General features: G+C 39.3%; 3 protein-coding genes across 5 annotated transcripts in view; 1 reads left to right on the forward strand and 2 right to left on the reverse strand.

Moving 5' to 3' along the window:
• The first annotated feature begins 6 nt into the window (after positions 1-6).
• LOC108042186 (coiled-coil domain-containing protein 13) lies at positions 7-2,767 on the forward strand. Its single transcript, XM_017120348.2, has 3 exons — positions 7-1,516; positions 1,717-2,090; positions 2,459-2,767. Exons 1-3 carry the CDS (start codon positions 119-121, stop codon positions 2,673-2,675), a joined length of 1,989 nt encoding a protein of 662 aa, XP_016975837.1. The 5' UTR covers positions 7-118; the 3' UTR covers positions 2,676-2,767.
• A 105-nt stretch (positions 2,768-2,872) lies between these two features.
• LOC108042190 (pre-mRNA-splicing regulator female-lethal(2)D) lies at positions 2,873-4,590 on the reverse strand. The gene is given in 2 exon segments (XM_017120353.2): positions 2,873-4,417; positions 4,420-4,590. Coding segments are annotated over 2 exon segments (375 nt in total). The 3' UTR covers positions 2,873-4,213.
• Positions 4,591-4,596: 6 nt separating this feature from the next.
• LOC108042188 (LIM and SH3 domain protein Lasp) overlaps positions 4,597-18,669 on the reverse strand; it is a 29,890-nt gene continuing 15,817 nt past the window's right edge. The window contains exons 2-7 of one of the 3 annotated variants that reach the window (XM_017120351.1): positions 16,028-16,122; positions 7,810-7,942; positions 7,333-7,468; positions 5,225-5,890; positions 4,850-5,091; positions 4,597-4,776 (exon numbers count right to left, since the gene is read on the reverse strand). In XM_017120351.1, the coding sequence (XP_016975840.1) occupies positions 4,597-4,776; positions 4,850-5,091; positions 5,225-5,890; positions 7,333-7,468; positions 7,810-7,942; positions 16,028-16,122 (1,452 nt within the window). Of the gene's footprint in view, positions 4,777-4,849; positions 5,092-5,224; positions 6,374-7,332; positions 7,469-7,809; positions 7,943-16,027; positions 16,123-18,669 lie in introns of all 3 variants that reach the window. The other 2 variants (XM_044460527.1, XM_017120350.2) reach the window with 2 other exon arrangements.

Raw genomic sequence — 18,669 nt, forward strand, 5'->3', positions numbered from 1 at the left:
AAAATTGTGATTATTTCGTAACATCTACAGATACACTTATAAATTATTTGCGCCCAGCCAACGAAATTGTTCGATTCGATTGTGTATATTTTTATGTTAACTATTAGATCCAATCGCGATGGACATGCTGCCGGATGAGTACGAGGCCAAGCAGGATGAGGATCAGGAGCGCCTGGTCGGCAAGATGGCTCGCTCCTCGCGGCGCCGGCATGACCATGAAGCCATGGCCGCCGCTCATGTGGTGGTGGCCACCACAACGGGCAAGCCGAAGCCGCCAAAACCGGAGGCCAAAAAGCTGCGCAAGAAGCTCACAGAGTGCGAGCAGGAGAACCAGTCACTGGCCCAGTCCATCCAGGACAAGAATGATGAGATTTTTGCCTTAAAGAAATCCGTAGAATCCCTCAATGACGTCCTCAACTCGGTGCCCATTGATGAGCTGCGCTGCAACTCCTCCATAGCCACCACAAAGATCTTGGAGTTGAGCAAGAAGAACCGTCAGATGCGCGCCGAATTGGAGCAGTCGAAGAGTCGGCTGGTCAAAAGGGAGTCCCAAATCGAGAAGTTGGAAAGGAATCTGCGAGCCCACGAGGAGAAGCTGCAGCAGAACCAGGAGCTAATGAAGAAGGGCTGCTCCGCCGACGAGCTTCAGGCCAAGATCAACAGTATGCAGCAGAAGCTCTTCGAAACCCGCAACAAAAACACCGAGTTGCAAACTCAACTGAAACTGGCCCAAAAGTGCTTGCAGCACGAGATTGGGGAGAGCTGCAACATCAACATACTGGCCAACAATCTCAATCAGGCCAATTGGCGTGGTCGTGCCCAGCAGATCATCACGCTCACCCAAAAGGTGCAGGAGCTCAAGGCTCGGCTGGACTCCTATGAAGAAAGAGCTGCAGATCGCGTGGAGTATGCCCCAGTGCCCCTGGGATTCGAACTTGATTTGGTGTCGTCTGGCAATCGATCCCATCATGCCAGCTCAGAGAGATTGGGCGGAGGTGATGGTGGCGGTACGACTGCCAGCTTTGATCGCTTTACTCCTGGAGTACGAAAAAGTGAGATCCTCCACCGGGCCAAGGTGGAGTCCCTGGAGAAGGAGATCTTTAACCTACACACCCAGCTGGAGGAGCAGCGCAGCAAGACACTGGCTTTGAAGGTGAGGAACAAGACCCTTAACGAGGACATGACCAAGTACAAGATGCGTTCCAATGAGCTGGAGGAGCAGACCGACTTCAATGGCGTCAATATAAATACCATGAATGACAAGCTGAACCGCCAGCGTATTCAGTATGAGAGTCGCTTGGACGACATGCGCAGCGAATTGCTCCGGGTGACCGAGGAGCGGGATCTCTCGCGTCGCCAGATGGAGGAGCTGAGCGGTATGCACATGGAGCTGCAGACAGTGGTCAACCAGAAGGATGTGGCCATGGGCAGTCTGCAGGAGATGATTAAGAAGCTGGAGATGGACCTGCGTGCCCTCTCCGGCGGATTTCTCTTTTCATGTCGCGAGTTTCGAAAGGTAAAGCCACGAAAAAGGTATACCTTATAGTTAAAAGTTTGTGAAAATCTTGATTTGGAGATATATTTTTAAAAGGACAAGTTTACTAATCAACAAATTTATCTATAAAGCACCTTATTAAGCATGAATGATAAAAATATGTGTAAAAACAAAATATTTAATAGAGCTTCATACAATTTTAATTAAACTTTTCATTCCAGGAGGAATTTGTGGGCATCCTGGATGCCCTCGAGGTCGAGAAGAACCAGCTAATGTTGCTGAACAAAACACTGGGAGAACGTTTGGAGTCGGAGCGCAAAAAAAATGAGGCTACCCAGGATCATAGCGGAAAGTTAAAGGCTCGTATCAGCCGCTTTGAGGTAAAGATTAGGGACTTGGAAAAGGAGATAGATATGCTGTCCGACAAGAAGAAGCGCACCCAGCGAATGGCCGATTACGCCAGTTCGCTGAGTCGCACTTCTCTTAACGGATCAATTGGCTCCTTCAGCTTCGAGAACCAGTCCCAGTACCAGTCGGTCAGCACTCTGAATTCCGGCGGACAGTCTGAGCCCAGAATAGAGGAACTAAAGAATCAGTGAGTACATTCGAAAGTTCCAATAGTCGATCCTTCTTGTGATTATGTGAAAATTACTTAAGTATGACTAAGTATAATTTTCAACATAAGTAAGGTTACGCTTCATATATCTTATTTTTTTAAATGTATTTTCGTTCTGGTTGTTAAAAATCATTTAATTTCTTAATATAATTTTCCTACTGAACATGAAAAACTTAAAAAAAAATTCTGTAACTGTTAAGCTTTTTTAAATATTTAATTTGGCAATGTAGCTACACTTTAGGCCTAAGAAATTTCTAAATTATTTATAAACTAAATATGTTGCAAATACTAGTTATTTCTATTAAATTTTGTATTTAGCTAAAAAATAATACTTTATTTTATTGCAGTCTTGAGCTGGCCAATGAGAAGATCACCATGCTGACCGAGAAGCTGGAATATGTCACCGAGGAGAAGCGTGCTGATGCCAAGTTCTTTGAGGAGACCATGAACAACTCTAAAACTATAATCCTGGACACCATAATCGGTGCTCGCGAAGGGGGCTTACCTAGCAGCAAAAATACTGAAACCCCCAAACAACCAACCAGCGAAAGTTCCATCCACTAATTAAGATGGAGAGGCATAATTTGTATTTTGATTAATTTTTATGTTCTTTCCAATGCGATAAACCCGATGAAAGGCCATACCAGTATCCGTTATTGATAGCAAAACAATTATTAAATTTAAATGCCATTGGAACTGAAAATCGATAATCCCAAAAAGTAACCAAACAATAGAAAGCTTAGTTTTTAAAACAAAAGGCATATGCTTTTAGTTTTCATAATTTTTATTTTATTTGTAACATGTTCACAAAACGAAGCCTTTGGCGCTGCTTCTATTTCAGGATAAGTTAAGATTAATTCATGTTTTTGTTAGGTGATTTTTCCACTCGAAGCATTTTAAATTGCATTATGCCTATATAATTGTTATTAGTTGTTGTCTATAGCTATGTATGTGTGTGAGTGTGGTGTAAGTTAAGTTAATAATACATTATATAGCTTGACTTGCCATAGATAAACATTACTCCAATCACATATTAAATTATTTTTAGTTGCTGTTTGTAAATTGTTTCGATATTTGCGTTTGAAATTCGTTCTTAATTCTTTGCATATGGTATGAAGATGCATAAGTTACAATATAAGTATATTTTATTGATTCTTTAATGCATTATTGGTAAGCCTAGTAAATTGGTTTTATCTAAAAAACACGTTTTAGCAAATTAAAGGCACTTTCAAGGATTTATTTTGTGAAACGAAACAATATCTCCTTATTATCTTCTTCAATTTAACACTAGAAACAAACAATATAATTATTATTCTCTTAACAAAAATATATATATTAAAAACAGGAATTTCCCCCAAAAACAAGAACAGTATCTCCTATGTCCTCCTCTTTTACACAGATAAATTGACAAAATTGTAGGGATAAAGAATCAGATTAAGACCGATCAGAATCTGAGTAGGCTAACGCGAAAAAGCTTTCAAAAAGCCTTAGTAAACTGGGAGGGGGAAATTTTCGTTAGCTTTTGCCCCATAAGTAGTATTTTAAGAACTTCTAATTAAATTAGAAAACGTTTGCCTTGCGATTCGGCTATCCATAACTTGTTATGCTGAAGCATTTTAGCTAGAAGAGTTGTCTATAGATACTCGTATTTGTATATAATTGGTTAGCTATAGCGTACAATTAGCTGATTAACGTTTTGTATATCCTTCAATAAATATCTGTATAAATTTGATTCGTTAAAGGGCTGTAGATAAATGCAAACTTGGCTGGGTTAGCTTGGTCGATCAATTTCGTATTGGAATCGAAGCAAATATATGATACGCTGCCATATATCGGCCGATTCATAGTTGAAACTCATTCGACTCTGTTGTTGATTTCTCGTAACTCTGCTGTGGCTCTGTTTATTTGATAAGATGTATATCGGATTGTTGGTTCTTGGTTGGATTACTATTAATTTTACAATTAATTTCCCGTCTCTTTTTACATGATCCGCTGCTTGTCTATATATAGTATTTATATATCTATGTATGTAGTGGATGTAGTATAAGATAATGCACTAAAGATTTAAATTTTGGGTGTGGGTTGGGGTGTGTGTGACCCCATCATCGCCGTCGCCGCCGCCTGAATACGTGATTGAAATAGTAGTAAATGTCCTGTTCGGCCTGCTGTTGAGGCGTCTTCTTGGCCGCATCCTGCTGCTGCTGCTTGGGATCAACTTGCGGATGGTAGTTGCTGTAATGGTTGTAGCCATGCATGTCGTACGGATTGTGGTGCCCGGGATGCATGCCTGCCGGCGGAGGGACTCCGATCCCCCACCTCCGCCATGAACGCCGTGCCGGCCGTTCCTCATCATCAGATTTGCGTGCATGTTGCGATCCGCGATAAAGACATTGACAAAGAAGGCGAGCACGAGCAGAATGTAGAGCAGGCAGACGAGGATCACCACAAACTGCTGGCGGCAGCAGCAGTAGTAGAACATTCCCTATTATATAACCGCCTGTTCCACATAATTGGCGGGCAGCATGCCGGTCTTGCCGGTACGCTCCACCCGCCCGGTCATCCAGCCAGAATCGATGGACTCCACCTCGAAGATGACGTCGCCCTCGCGGAAGCTGACCTCGTCGACGTCCTGCGCCTCGTAGTCGTATATGGCCCGATAGACGCGCTGAAAAGATAAAAAACATATTTTTTTTTACTGATTTCAAAACAGTTTAATCCCTTGGAGGATCACCACTCACCAATGCAGTGCTCTGGCGCGACTGTTTTTCCTGCAGGGAGGAGTAGGATGGCTGCTGGCGCAACTGTTGTTGCTGTTGTTGCGACGGGTGTTCCTGCTGCTGCATCATCTGCACCTGTTGATAGTACTGATGGTGCTTCTGCTGCTGGTGAGCCTGCTCGGCGCCGCTCAGCGATCCATAAATTCCATTGGCCGGGTCGATATCGGTCACGGAACCAATTCGCTTCGGGTACACGCTATTGCCTGTGCGGAAATACAAATGTCGATTAGTTTCGGTTCAAAATGATTTCTAGCTGGGGACAAGGACAAGATGACTGTGTAACATCGAGCTGAGCGCACTACCTCGAACTACCAGCTAGCCAGCCCCACAACTTACCACCTTGATTGCCCCCCCGTGGCTCGGAGCTGTAGACCAAAGTGGTGCTAGACCTGCCGGCATTGGGCACCACCCTTGGCCCATCCGTCAGCGGATCGTAGTCCGCTATCTTCCCGATATTGCCAAGTTGCTGCTGCTGTTGCTGGTTTGGCACATGGCCATTGCTGGCGTGCTGTTTAACGTTTATCGAATTTTCGGAAGGTGTCACAGCGGTATAATTGGGCGAAGCGTACAGCTGCTGCAGGTGATTCTGGGCCACTCCTGGTCCGGCTGCTAGTGGTGCTCCTGCGGACACTTGTTGCTTGTTGTTGCCATCGTAGGCCACGCTAGCCGCCGAGCGTCTCATTTGAGGCGGCAACATTTGGCTTTGGGAGCCGTGTCCATTATTGTTGATGTTACTGTGGTTGCTGTGCGAACTGCCGCCGTTGTTGGCATTGTTATTCAGCAGGCTGTGGTGCGATTGCTGCTGCTGTGGGGCAGCAACAAGCGTGGGGTTGCTAATGTGCGCCTGTGCCTGGTCGTACTGATCCACGGAATTGCCGCTGGGATGATGGGAATTCTGGAGTATGGCCGAGCGCATCTCATTGTAGCTGTTAAGCGCTTGCTGCTGCGGATTTGCCTGCGACTGAGATGGAGGCATCTGTTGCTGCTGCTGCTGGGATGTTGCTGTGGGATAAAGATGTGAGGCTTGTTTAATGGCTTGCTGTTGCAGCAGCTGCTGTTGTTGCTGCTGGCGCAGAGCCTGCGGTTGCTGATAGTGTGCATAAGGATCGTGCAGTTGCTGCTGTGCTCGTTGTTGCTGCTGTTGTTGTTGCTGTTGGAGTTGTTGGTATGTGGGCGTTATAGCCGCTGTGTTGTATTGCTGATGTTGTATTGGAGGCGGTGGCAGGGTTTGTTGCTGCTGTTGCAGATAGTGTTGGTGTTGATGTTGTTGTTGTTGCTGCTGCTGCAGTTGTTGTTGCTGCTGCAGTTGTTGCTGGTATTGCTGCTGTTGAAGCTGTTGTTGTTGCTGCTGTTGTTGCTGCTGCTGTTGTAGCTGTTGATGTTGCTGGTGTAGTGTTGTCACTGCTGGCGGTATGGGTGAGGCTGTGGGTGCATATTGCGAGAACTGTTCAGCTGCCAATTGCTCAGAGAAATATTCCGATTCATCTTTTCGATTATGTCGATATTCATCGTTTTGTTTTTTTTTTTTGGGTGACATTTTATTAGTTACAACATTGTCCACAGTTTTTGTTGTTAGTGTGGATGTGTGTGTTTTGTGTTGTGTTTATCGTTAGGGTAACGGTAGTTCAGAAAGCACACAAATTATGTTGTTGCAGTTGTTGATGATGTGGGGGATATATGCCAACAAATGATAAACAAAGTCCGCAACAAAATAAAAGTAAAGAAAACAAACCATAAAAAACGGAATTATAATCAATATTAATTACAATATGTGACAGATGTGACGGATGTGATGAAAATAGATACATAATAGATAAATTGTGCAGAAATGCAAACGCAGACATGCCATTTTCATATTAACAAAGTAGAAATACGGTGGGTAAACTATTTTTACATAGGATTAATTAAGTACATGCAAATAAATGAAACAGAAAAAATTAAAATTTGTAATTTTTTTTAAATGTGTTGTTTAAATAGGAATTTACATTCGATTTATCTTGAAATCTTTAATAATTCTTTTTTCCTTGGGTAAAAACAGCATTGTAAGGAATTATTTTACTGCCAAATTTACTAAATTATTAAACTGTATTTAATTTAAAATAACATACATGAATCCTTAATTCAAAATCAATTCAATAAACACTTTACATAAGACCATTGAAAACATGCTTTGTAAGTTTTTTATACATCTGTTTGCATGCATGAATGAATGACGTCAATAGACTATTATAAACACATTAAGTCAATTGAAATTCGAATAAATTAATTCGAACAGTAAGCCCGGCCCACCACCAACTAACCATTATTAAGCGAACGAGCGGTCACAAACAATAAAGCTTTGATACCAGTGAGTATGAGGAGGAGAAGATACAGTTACAGAGGGATACAATTCATGGAGATGGAAAAATAAATAGACAGAGGTCGAATGCAATGCGGCTACTCACTGCTGCTGTCGGAAACCTCGGCGGATCCTCGCTGCTTCTCCATAGCCGCCTTCTTCTCCAGATCGCCGTGATATGCCACATTCGATATGTGCTTCGTGTTCTGTTTGATCCGCAGCGTTTCCGGGTCATCGGCCACCTGTCGGATACATAACCAATTAGTAGAGGCATAATATAAATGGGGAGTATGTTCGGTTTAGCACAGGGAAAAAAACTTTACATTAGAATGCACAGTAGGGTGGGTGGTATCCAACTTTTAAGTTTAATCTATAGACTATGTTTACAAGCCGAAAACCTGTGGGTTACAAAAAAAAACACGAAATGATAACCAATCTTAAGCAGCAATTTAATGTTTTCAATTTGAATGTTTTAGAAAAATATTTTCTTTTTTTAAGTCTAGATTAGATTGAAGATTAGTTTTATTTTTATATCGGTTATATTTATTCCCTGTGCATCTCAACTCTCAACTTTTTCACTGACCTGTGTAAATTTGCCTTTGGCCTTCTCAAAGTCCGCATGGTATTTAACGTTCGACTGGATTTTCGTGTTCTCCGCGATGCGCTTGAGTTCGGGCGTATCGGCAATGGCCGTTGCCTTGGCCTTCGGTATGTGTCTGCAAAGGGGGGAAACAGAAAGAAAACGGGGTTATAGATCAGAGTTAGAGGAGTTAACGTTAGTCAAACTGCAGTTGCAGTCGCTCATTCTGTGGCAAGCCGCAGATAAAGTTCATCATCATACTCGCACACTGCCGGTGGCAATCGGAGCTCTGGCTTAAAATTCTCCACGCCAGCTGGCCAACTTGGATTCACGGAAATTCCGCTAGAGTGGGTGGAATGAGAGATGCTGATTCTGCTCGGGGGAATATAAAGCAACAGCATCATATCCATCTCTGATTTCATGTTGGCTTCGTGTGAAAACCTCTGACCTCACCCCTTCACAGTACGCTTCGTTTTTATCAATTAAAACACAGCCAACAGCAGAAACTACGTGTATTTCTGTGGTTTGATTTGGATTTTCTTTACCCGCCAGCAAATAACGGAATGCATTGCCAGAGATTTGTCTGTGGCTGAGTGCAATTTATCAAAAGACTTGGTAAAAAGTTTTCTAGTTTCTTTTTTTGTTTTAAATTTGCAGATATATTTGTGGGAGCTTTTGGTTTGGGAAAAAAACTCTTAGTCCAATATGACAACATGACGATTTAAAACAAAAGAATATATAACTATTTCATTTTGGTTTTATAAATGTATATTTAAACTTGAGGAGACACAAGCTTAAGCTCTAAGAATTCCTTTGAGCTTAAAAATTACATTTTCAAACATTTAAATTTAATCAATAGTTTATTTAATAACTGACAAACGCTGAATTTATACCTTTAAAAACTATTAAAATTAGTGCCAGAATTTTATAACTGAAATAAATCAAATGGTGAACAAAATTATGCCATTAAGCCCAAATAAATTATTAAAACTAAAGTAAAAATAGTTGGATGCAACTAAAAAACAATACCACCGATATTTTGATTGCACTTTTCTGAACCGTTTTTCGTGATTCATCCCCACAGGCTAATACATCAATTTAATTATTGGCAGCAGCAAGTAATAACATGGCGCATCTGTTATACAAAAGTAATCATAATGAACAAACACACGCATGCCAGTTCCATAAATTCATGACTCTTTTTGTTTGCGACCATGAGCAGAGTGCTTTAACCCACCAACGGGCTAATCGATCGATCGATTGGACAACGCAACTGATAACCAACCTCGATGAGTCGTGAGGTTGATAAACTCACAGCAGGGAAGTCCCGCTTTCACCCTTTTGGTCTTATGGCCCTCCCCCCATATAACCATATTGTAAACGTAATTGCATGCAAGTCTATTGGCTTTATAGAATATTTATGGGCTTTTTAGCGATTTCCTAATCGCCTACAGCTGGCGCCGAGCTTTGAAAGGTGGCAGGGAATTGTGTTTTCACAACGTTCTCCCACTGAAAATAAGTTGCAATCACTGTGGAATGCGAATACCAGCGACAAACAATGCAAACTGTCACACACGCACAGAGGTGACCACCACCGAGATGGATGGTATAGAATGGTATATGGTAGGTACATGGTATATATAGTGGATAGTTGATAGTGGCACAAGGCCGTTTAATGACCAAAGCGTGTGAGCAGCAACAGAGCCAGAATCATTGAGAGAGCACCGATGCATGTAGGTCTATTCCAAACAACAAGAATTAGTCTAAGCCGAATTCAAAGTGGCGAATTTGATATACTCTTTCGGAAAACAAATAGCATAATACTGTTTTTCTTTGACAAATCTTACTTTCTGATTTGCAAGGTTCTTAAGAAATTCCTCAAAAAAAATGAGCTTGTATTAAGACAAATTTTACTTATCACAAAAAAAAGAGATGCATTCTTCTAAGGAAATGAAAGACAAGAAAAGTAATTAATATCTACTGTTTTCTTAAGTGTTAATATAATCTTAATAGACCATTTGAAAGTTTAGAATAGATCCAAATAATCTTTTATAAGAATGTTTTATTAAGATAAGATTTAAAGAAACATCGCTTTTTATTTTGTCAAAATGAATTCTCATGAATATTATGTTTGCAAACTAACATAATTTTCGGGGTACTACAAATACCTTTGATAAACAATACTACCCCACAAAAAGAGTGTGCCCAAGTGCAACAATAACAACATGGACAGCAATAATGCATTGTTGTTGCTGGTGTAAGCTTTGCTTTACTTTGCTTTATCGTTCAATATGCGTTGCATGTGTGTGCCATAGATAGAACCAATGAAGGAGGGGACAAGGGGCGAAATAAGTACAAAGCCCGAACCGCAGAAAGCATCGTCCGCATTGCCGTTGCGTTCGGTCGGTCAAATTGCTGTTGTAGCTGGCACACATTGCTGCTGTTGCAACTGAGGTTGCTGCTGCTACCGCTGATGTTGCTGGTGTTGCTACTGTTGCTGGTAGCTGGTAATGATGACATAACAATGCTTAAGCGCCCGGAGGCGACATTGGCGAACGGCTACCACCAGCGGATGTCTCAGCACGTTCCCAATAGATCACCAGCAACAGCAACAACAGCAACATGTACGTCGGCAACAGCAGCAGCCACGCCAGCAACAACAATGCATGTGTATGATGCAATTGTTGTTCTTTTTTTGTGCTTTACTTTTTTATTATCAAAGAATTTTAATTTGTTCGTAAACAATACACAACAACAATAGCAACAACGGAAAGGAATAAGAACCAACAACAGTTCTGTTGGTCATAATAATTCTTCATTTTCTTCCACACTGACCCAATAATAATAAGACTGAAAATGTCTGTAAAAGGTTATAAGGACATTGCTATAAATGTATTTTTAAAAACTTTTTCGTGTCCTTTAATATTAAACGGAATTTTTAGACCAAAGAAAGATATACTTTTAATAAACTTTAAAATTAAATTTTCACAAATTTGGTAATAATTATTTGAAACATATTCCATTTTCTAAAATTTGTATTTACAGAGAAATATTCATTAGAAAACTTGTCAAAATTTAAAAGAGATAATTTTAACTACTACCTTACCTAACACAACAATTTCTATTCTCACTAAAAAGTGTATTTAACAGTCAATCAAAAGATGCATTTTTTCCGCCACTTTTAATGATTTCCCACACAAATTGCTTTTGATGGAAAGGAGGTCTGGATTCCTGGCCATCAAACTGGACTACATCGTGTGGTGGCCACATCATCCACCGTCGAGATACCAACCAATCTAGGCGTAGTCCACCCAAAACCAGCACAACACATAAACGAGAAAATCGGTTTGGACATTCATTGGATGTCAACATATTTTTCTGGTTTTTCACTGTTGTTATTGTTTCTTACTCCCATTTCTTTGTTTTTTAATTTTTGTACATGTGAAACAAGCAGTGACGGCGATTGGTGTTGAGTTACCATGACAGTCTTTTGTTGCTCGACGATTTTGTTGTTTTTGTGCAATGGATCAATTTAAGTAAAACAGGGAAGGGCACCAACGACTTTATATTGGCTATGACTGATAAAGATGGTTTACAATCGCGTTTCCAATGAAGAAACGTTTGAGATTATTTAACTTTTTTGTTGTATGCTACTCTACTAAATAAGTTTTAAAATGTTTAAGACAACTCTTTAGAACATAATTTCAAAGTCATAATATCATACATTTGAAGATTAATAAATATAAAACTCTTGAATTTAACTTAAAAATGTGTGTTTTTAAAAATTATTTCCTCGAATCTTATTGAGTGTAATGATTTAAAGTGCTTAATGGATTAACTTTATCAGAGATTTTACCACTAAAATAATGCAAGCCTGCAGAAAATTATATGCAAGTTAATTAAAATGCCGAATGATTTTAGATTTTTTTTTTATAAAACCCAATAACCAAAGAACATAAATTCATTAATCATTGATAATAGATAAAGTTCCTTTTTTAATGGCTATTTCTGTTAAACCAAGACAAAATTACGACTTTTCGAACGTTTAAAATCGTTTTCTCATTAAGAAATAATTTTCTTAATTTGCTGGCTGAAATTGCATAACTAAAAGAGAAATCATTTCACACATAATTTGCAAAAGCGTTAAAATTGATATTAAATGCATGTCCGACCAACACGATTATCTCCTTTCCCCTCTCTCTTTCCCTCACTCTGGGCTTATGTATTTTGCCCCCAAAAGTTTTGGCATTGGCCCATCAACGTCATCATCGGTATTCATAATCCGTTGCAGTCAATCAAAGTGAGCATAAATGTTCGAAAATCCATTCACAGACAGCGAAAGGCAGTGAGTGACTGTGTGTTAAACCCCATCGCGTGTTTAAAGCTTTTAAAAATTCATATTCAAAAGATGGATAAGAAAGGTGTTCCGGGGTAATTGTTGACACCACTCCCAGCTCATTTCGGTAGCTAAACAAACGACCACAAATTTTTGTATTTGGCATAAAATAGTGGGAAAATGAGACAATGCCCCATCTCTCTGTCTGCCAGTCTGCTGACCCAACTATTTTTTGGTAATTGAAAAGGTTTTTTTGTGGCTGTTGTCACTTTTGTTTTCTATTTTGTGGGCGGCTTAAGTAATCAGACGAAGATATATGCACATTTATACAAATATCCCATATAACCCCACTGTATTGTTCGGATATTTAAGCCGCATTTCAAAACGAAAGTAAAAAAAAATTGTGATGCAAAATGAAATGAGAGAAGACAAGAAGAAATGTGGCACAGAGGGCGGGGTTTTGGAATGTTGGGTTGAATGACTACGGTTCACTGGGTTTTTATGTTAATAAATAAATGCCAATGATATATACCTACATATGTATGGGTCTTCTGTTCAGCAGATGTTTCGCAAGCCCCTTTTTTTTTACACAAGTAAGGGAAAACGAAATGAAATACTAAATAAATGCGAAAAAAGTGCACACAAAAACAAGCAAGACATTGTAAACATCTCGTTTTCTAGTTCAATTCCAACTAAATGGGGCCTGGTAATGTAATGTATACAAAATTGCATGAATAGAAGTTTCCTCCCCACATGTGTTTGTATACATATGTGAGTGCACTTTTGGCATATCCTGGCCTAAAGCCGGCTCTTTTTTCCTGTCATGTCCTACTGCTTTCGGCCTTAGGTAGAGAACGTCCAGGAAAGCTCTACTTCAAGATGCAATTAGGGCGAGGAGAAAGTTTCGTTTGTTGGAGAAGGAAATTTACCCATAAGTTCCAAGTTGTGCAAAGTCGAACGTATCCTTTCCGAATAAAGGGGGCGACAAAAGGAAGCTTGAAATATTCCCTAAATCTGATATATTTGAGCTATGCGTTTATTTGCCTTTTCTTTGTGCTGGTTTGCTACTGGAGTCCAAAGCTTATTTGATAGAAATCTAAAATACATGAGCTATTCTTATTGAAACGAACAAATACATTACCAAACTTTGTTTTTAAGAATATAAAAATAAAGAAGCTTAAGGCTTAAAATGCAAGCTAACAAAATAGATTGCAAACAAGGTAAATTTGTATGAAAAATTAGTTTTCTATCTTTCAATTTCTGCAAGTTGGAAAAACTAAACTATACAAAATTGGAAGTTTGGTAAATGGTAAACTGCTAATTATAAATTATTCCAAGCTAATCTACTCAAAATTAACAATTTTAAATGCTTCCCATCCATCTTTTAGTACTCCTCCAATTTTGAGCACTTCCTTCCTTTGGGCCATAACTTCCATGGCCCTCAAATCCAATTAACAATCAGTTGTCTGGCACTTCAGCTTCATATGTGGCCCAACTTTAATTGCACGTTTCCCTCATTTATCCTGCGAATGAACTTCATAATTTATTGCAATCGTGTTATCCCCACTGGGCGACTGACCTCTCAGCCCGAACGCCCAAGAAAGCGGCACTATGAAAACTTTGTTTTGACCCGTAACGTAACTGGCTGGGAAACTATCTTTTGTCTGCAGACGGAACTTAACAGAAGGCCCCGAAGAATAACCAGGCAGGCGAAACTTCTCAAGCAATTATAAAATGCAAACCAAAAAGTGGAAGTTGAAGTCGCTGCAGTTGTAAAATGTAAGGAAGACAATTTTAGTTGTTTTTCTCATACAAAAATACCCTATTTATTGAATTTCTTAGAATGATGAAATTTGAATTGAAAACGCTTTTTGGGAAAACCATTAAAATATTTTTAAAATTACGACACGTTTAATATAGCATTAAATATTTTATGAGTATGTTTTATTTTTTTGAGACGATTGGATTTTTCCATTAAACATTGATTTGGGACTTTAATGTTATGGTATTTTCTAATTTACATGTTCTTTTTTTTGAGATATATTTTAAAGTTATTTTCTAATTTACATGAGCCTTTTTTTGAGATATATTTTAAAGTTTTGTAAAAAGGTTCAATCATCATCATTTTGAAAACATCTTATAACTGAGAAATATTGTTTCAATACCGGCACTCCAAAAAAATATAAAAAATCTATAAATTCAATCGAATATCTAGTGCTTTAGCATTTTCTATAAAGAATTCAATATATCCTTTCAACACCGCAAGTACCCCGCATAAAAATCTAGTTCGAAGTCGGGCAAAGGAGAAGCTCCGGATTCCCAAACGTGGCGTCACGTAATCGGGGAGCAGCATTGGCCGGATAGGTGCAAACGGTTCGAGGAAATGCAGTGAAAGTGCCGGCAGCGGAAAACGGGGCGTAACCGCTACACTACTCCGTTAAACCACATTGCTGAATCCATTTTACAATTTATGCAGGCGATGACATCAGTGGAAATTCGCACAAAGCGAACGGGACATGTGATACCAGACAGTTTTCGCCTGGAAAATCGTGAGAGGGGGCACTGCGCAATGGAGCTAACGGACGCATAACTCAATCCGCATGGAATTTTTATTCCCGCAGCGGTGGCATCCACAATAAATCTGCATTAGAGCAGCAGCAGTCGCAGGACAACATGTACTAGAACCAAAGGAGAACGATCCCCCAAAAGCCCTCTTCCACTGCGCCCCTGGCTTTTGGCTCAAGGCCAGCAAATGCAGCCACGCACTGCAGCAAAAAATTGGGCAAAAGGAGTGGAGTTGGTGTTGGCCACAATACAAAGCAAAACACTTGCTCTCTTGTCCGCTTACCCAGTCCAATGTGTGTGACATTGTCTACAACAATGAACATGACATCGGAAGACGGAGACAGGGGTGGAGTTAGGTATGGGAAAAGGGGGTTATGGGAACCCGAAAGGGGACTTATAACGCCCCCCATGTGACACAGATTCCCCATGCGATTCGCGAGTTGAACAGCTCAGCAGGAAACAGGAAAACTTCTGTGTGTGCGAAAACGTTCAATGGCGGAGTTAATCACCTGTTTTCTAAAAAGAAAAACTAGTTCTAGCAGTTCAGAAAAGGCACAAATTTTAAGTTTTGAAAAAAAAAAATTTTTACAGGAGTTACTTTAAACTATTTTAAATTTGTACTATTTATTTTACACTTCTTGAGATGAATTATAAAATTTGGTAAAAATACCAAACGAATTAAACCGGTGGGAAAATAAAAAAAATCTACGTAAATAACATTCGAAATAAACGAATAAATTCTTAAAAAAAAAAAAATAAATAAATAAATAAACTAAATTCAATCATAGGTTCGCCGTTAAACAAACAATCTGAAAAATTCAACTTCAGCAATTAAATCTAAACGCCATTAGGGGCAGCTGCTGTTATCAAACGAACGAACAATTAACTAGTTCACCGGGTGAACTGGAGTGGGTAACACTGTGTGGCCTGGCCCACAACTGCATTTCCGCATTCCGCATTCCTTATTCCTCCCGGACTTTTCCCTAACCAGCTGCTGCACTTTTTGTTCACCCACATTCGAGAGTTTTTGCAATTTTCCAGTGAATTTAAACGTTATCTCCGTGGTAGGGGAACTTCCACTATCTCCCTGGAGCGATTAGATAAACGACGCTAATGAAGATTGCCAGGTGAGTGAAGCAAATCAAGGTTGACCATCCTGCATCGCATTCCGATTTCGAGTGGGTGCGACGATAAGCCTTAACGTGATTGCCCCCACCGTGTTTTCCACAATTGTTCGTAGATCCCGAATGGCGGGGGGACGATGGTCTTGTAAAGGGGCGGTCTTGGGTTAGGGGGTGGTATAAACTTGGTTAAACTTACGCCTCGCAGTAGGGCATTTTGTTGTAGCCCTTGTAGGTTTTCATATTGAGCGTCATGCCGCATTCTGTGCATTTGAAACACGTTTTGTGCCATGTCTGAAACGAAAGAAGAGGGGGGAAAACGTTGAATTACAAACAGAGAATCAGAAGAAATTGTCGAGAATGCAATATTATTATTGCTATTTTTTGTTTTTGGTGCCGCTGCTTTTGCTCTTTGTTGCTTGTTAGCCAAATTGGCGCATTGCAACTGAAAACTCTGGGCCAAGCCAAGCATAAAAAGTGCTCTCAAAGGTTTCTCTTACCGTTCCGTTAACTAAAAATTTATGCGTATATATTTTCTCCAAAATTAATTGGAAGGCTAACGGGAAGAGTTGAGAAAGATGGTTTAAAAATAAAAATGTCTATAAATTGCCGTTTTTATGTAAACCGAATTGAGAATGCTCATCATTTTTTTAAGCCAAAACTATTAAAAAAAAATTTTTTTTATTTTTGATTTGGCAGGTAATAAATTTTTTTATTTACAAACATTTTACGTCCAAATTAATACTCAAAATTTTAAAACAAATCATAAAAACCAATCATTTAAAAATTTTCGGATCTATTATTTCAAAATGAAATATAACAATCTATTTTTTTACTTTTACAAATGTGATTTTTTAGCAAACACAAAGCTTAAATAAAAATAACCAAGGGTGAAAAACAGAAGAAAAATGCATAACAAGTATCACCAAGTATTTCGCAACTAATGGATGAATAGCTTTATTCAAAGATTCCCCATATCTCAAGGTCTAAACTAAACTCAGAGATGAAGGCGAAAAATAAGTAGATATCTTAGTTAGTACCGTTCAGTTAAGATAACTGGTTAGATAAGCTTGGCCAAGGCAGACAGATGAGAGCCAGACAAACAGACATTGAAAATGTTGCGTGATTTGTGGTGACTTGGCATATGAAGAAGAGAAGAACTTGCATCGCACAGATACACAGATACAAAACTGCACAACAACCAAAGAAAGAACTTGTGATGGAACTTGGTTTGATAGCTCAACTTCGTGTCTGGTGTCTATAGTTTTTTTTTTGTGTTTGTTTGCCTGCAACGCGTTATGCAAATTTTCCGAAAGAGGAAAAAATCTCAAAAACCGCAATGGAGCCCCAACACATCCCCTTTCACCCCGCCATCCTTGACGTGGAGGTCAACAAACGATTAACTTGTCTGCGGATTAGCAGACGAAAGAGAGGGACATACATTCGGCGAAAGAGATGCCAGATGGGAGTACAAAATATCTCCTAATTGGTTTTCAACGCTGTCTGCCACTGGAAGCTGGCAAAAAACAAAACCAAAACCAGTTTAAACAACAATTAAAAGTGTAGAAACAAAAAAAATACGATAGTTAATTGTTTGATGGACGTAAACAACAAAAAAAAAAGTGAAATAAAAACCAAAGAAGTAAGTTTACCACATTCCATAGCCCGAAGAGAAAAGCTGAAAGCGAAACAATCTTTGACCCCCCGAACCAAAACCGGAATAAATCATCGGATTTTTCTTTGGTGACCTGCCTTTGAATCTGGGTTTAAGCAAATGACTTTCCAGCTCAGGGCGCATGCGTAACAGGGTCAGAGGTTTTAAATATATGGCCAATTGAACTACCGTTACAGTTCGACAAGAATGGCCTTAAGCTGAAACTTTCGATACCAGTAAAACGTAAACTATACATGTTTGCAGATCAAATAATTGAGTAAAGTTGTTATTTTTATCTCTTATAAAAATAAATTTGATTTTTTTTGAATATTTAAAAATTGCGCTTTGAACAGGAGCACTTGCAAAATCAGCTTAAAATACTTATAGATCAATTTGTTATATAAAAAAAAACCTCATTAAGGCTTTGAAGATCATTTCAAATGTATAATAAAATCGAATATTATTTTTATCTTCTTATGTTTATCTTCTACATAACTTTTAAATAGTAAAAACCTGAACTTGTGTCTTGTGGTTTTTTAAGCAGCTTGACCGCATGAAAATTGCAATTTCAGTTTCACTTTCGCAACGAAGTGCTGTCAAGTTTCTTGGGTTTGTATTTTTATACCCTTGCAGAGGGTATTATAATTTTGGTCAAAAGTGTGCAACGCAGTGAAGGAGACATCTCCGACCCTATAAAGTATATATATTCTTGATCAGGATCACCTCCTGAGTTGATATAGCCATGTCCGTCTGTCTGTTTCTACGCAAACTAGTCTCTCAGTTTTAAAGCTATCGAGTTGAAACTTTGCACACACCCTTCTTTCCTTTGCCGCAGTATATATGTCGGAACGGCCGGGTCGGTATATCCTTAGCTGCCATATAACTGATTGATCGGAAATGCCATAACTTTGTTGTTTTTAAAGTTAGGAAGTTGGAATTTTATATGGGTTTTATATTTGGCCAATCAATCCGACCTACCAAATTTCATAAGGATCGGCCGACTATATCCTATAGCTGCCATATAACTGATTGATCGGAAATGCCATAACTTTGGTGTTTGTGAAGTTAGGAAGTTGGGATTTTCTATGGGTTTTATATTTGGCCTATCAATCCGACCTACCAAATTTTAGGATCGGCCGACTATATCCTATAGCCGCCATATAACTGATTGATCGGAAATGCCACAA

The sequence above is a fragment of the Drosophila rhopaloa genome, unplaced genomic scaffold, assembly GCF_018152115.1.
Source record: "Drosophila rhopaloa isolate 14029-0021.01 unplaced genomic scaffold, ASM1815211v1 contig_201, whole genome shotgun sequence".
NCBI classification, from domain to species: Eukaryota; Metazoa; Arthropoda; class Insecta; order Diptera; family Drosophilidae; genus Drosophila; species Drosophila rhopaloa.

Excerpts from the sequence above, each read along its gene's own strand:
- LOC108042186 (XM_017120348.2), top strand. The coding sequence starts at position 119 with ATGGACATGCTGCCGGATGAGTACGAGGCCAAGCAGGATGAGGATCAG. Across the intron at positions 1,517-1,716 it reads CATGTCGCGAGTTTCGAAAG|GAGGAATTTGTGGGCATCCT; the intron begins GTAAAGCCACGA and ends TTTTCATTCCAG. Across the intron at positions 2,091-2,458 it reads ATAGAGGAACTAAAGAATCA|TCTTGAGCTGGCCAATGAGA; the intron begins GTGAGTACATTC and ends ATTTTATTGCAG.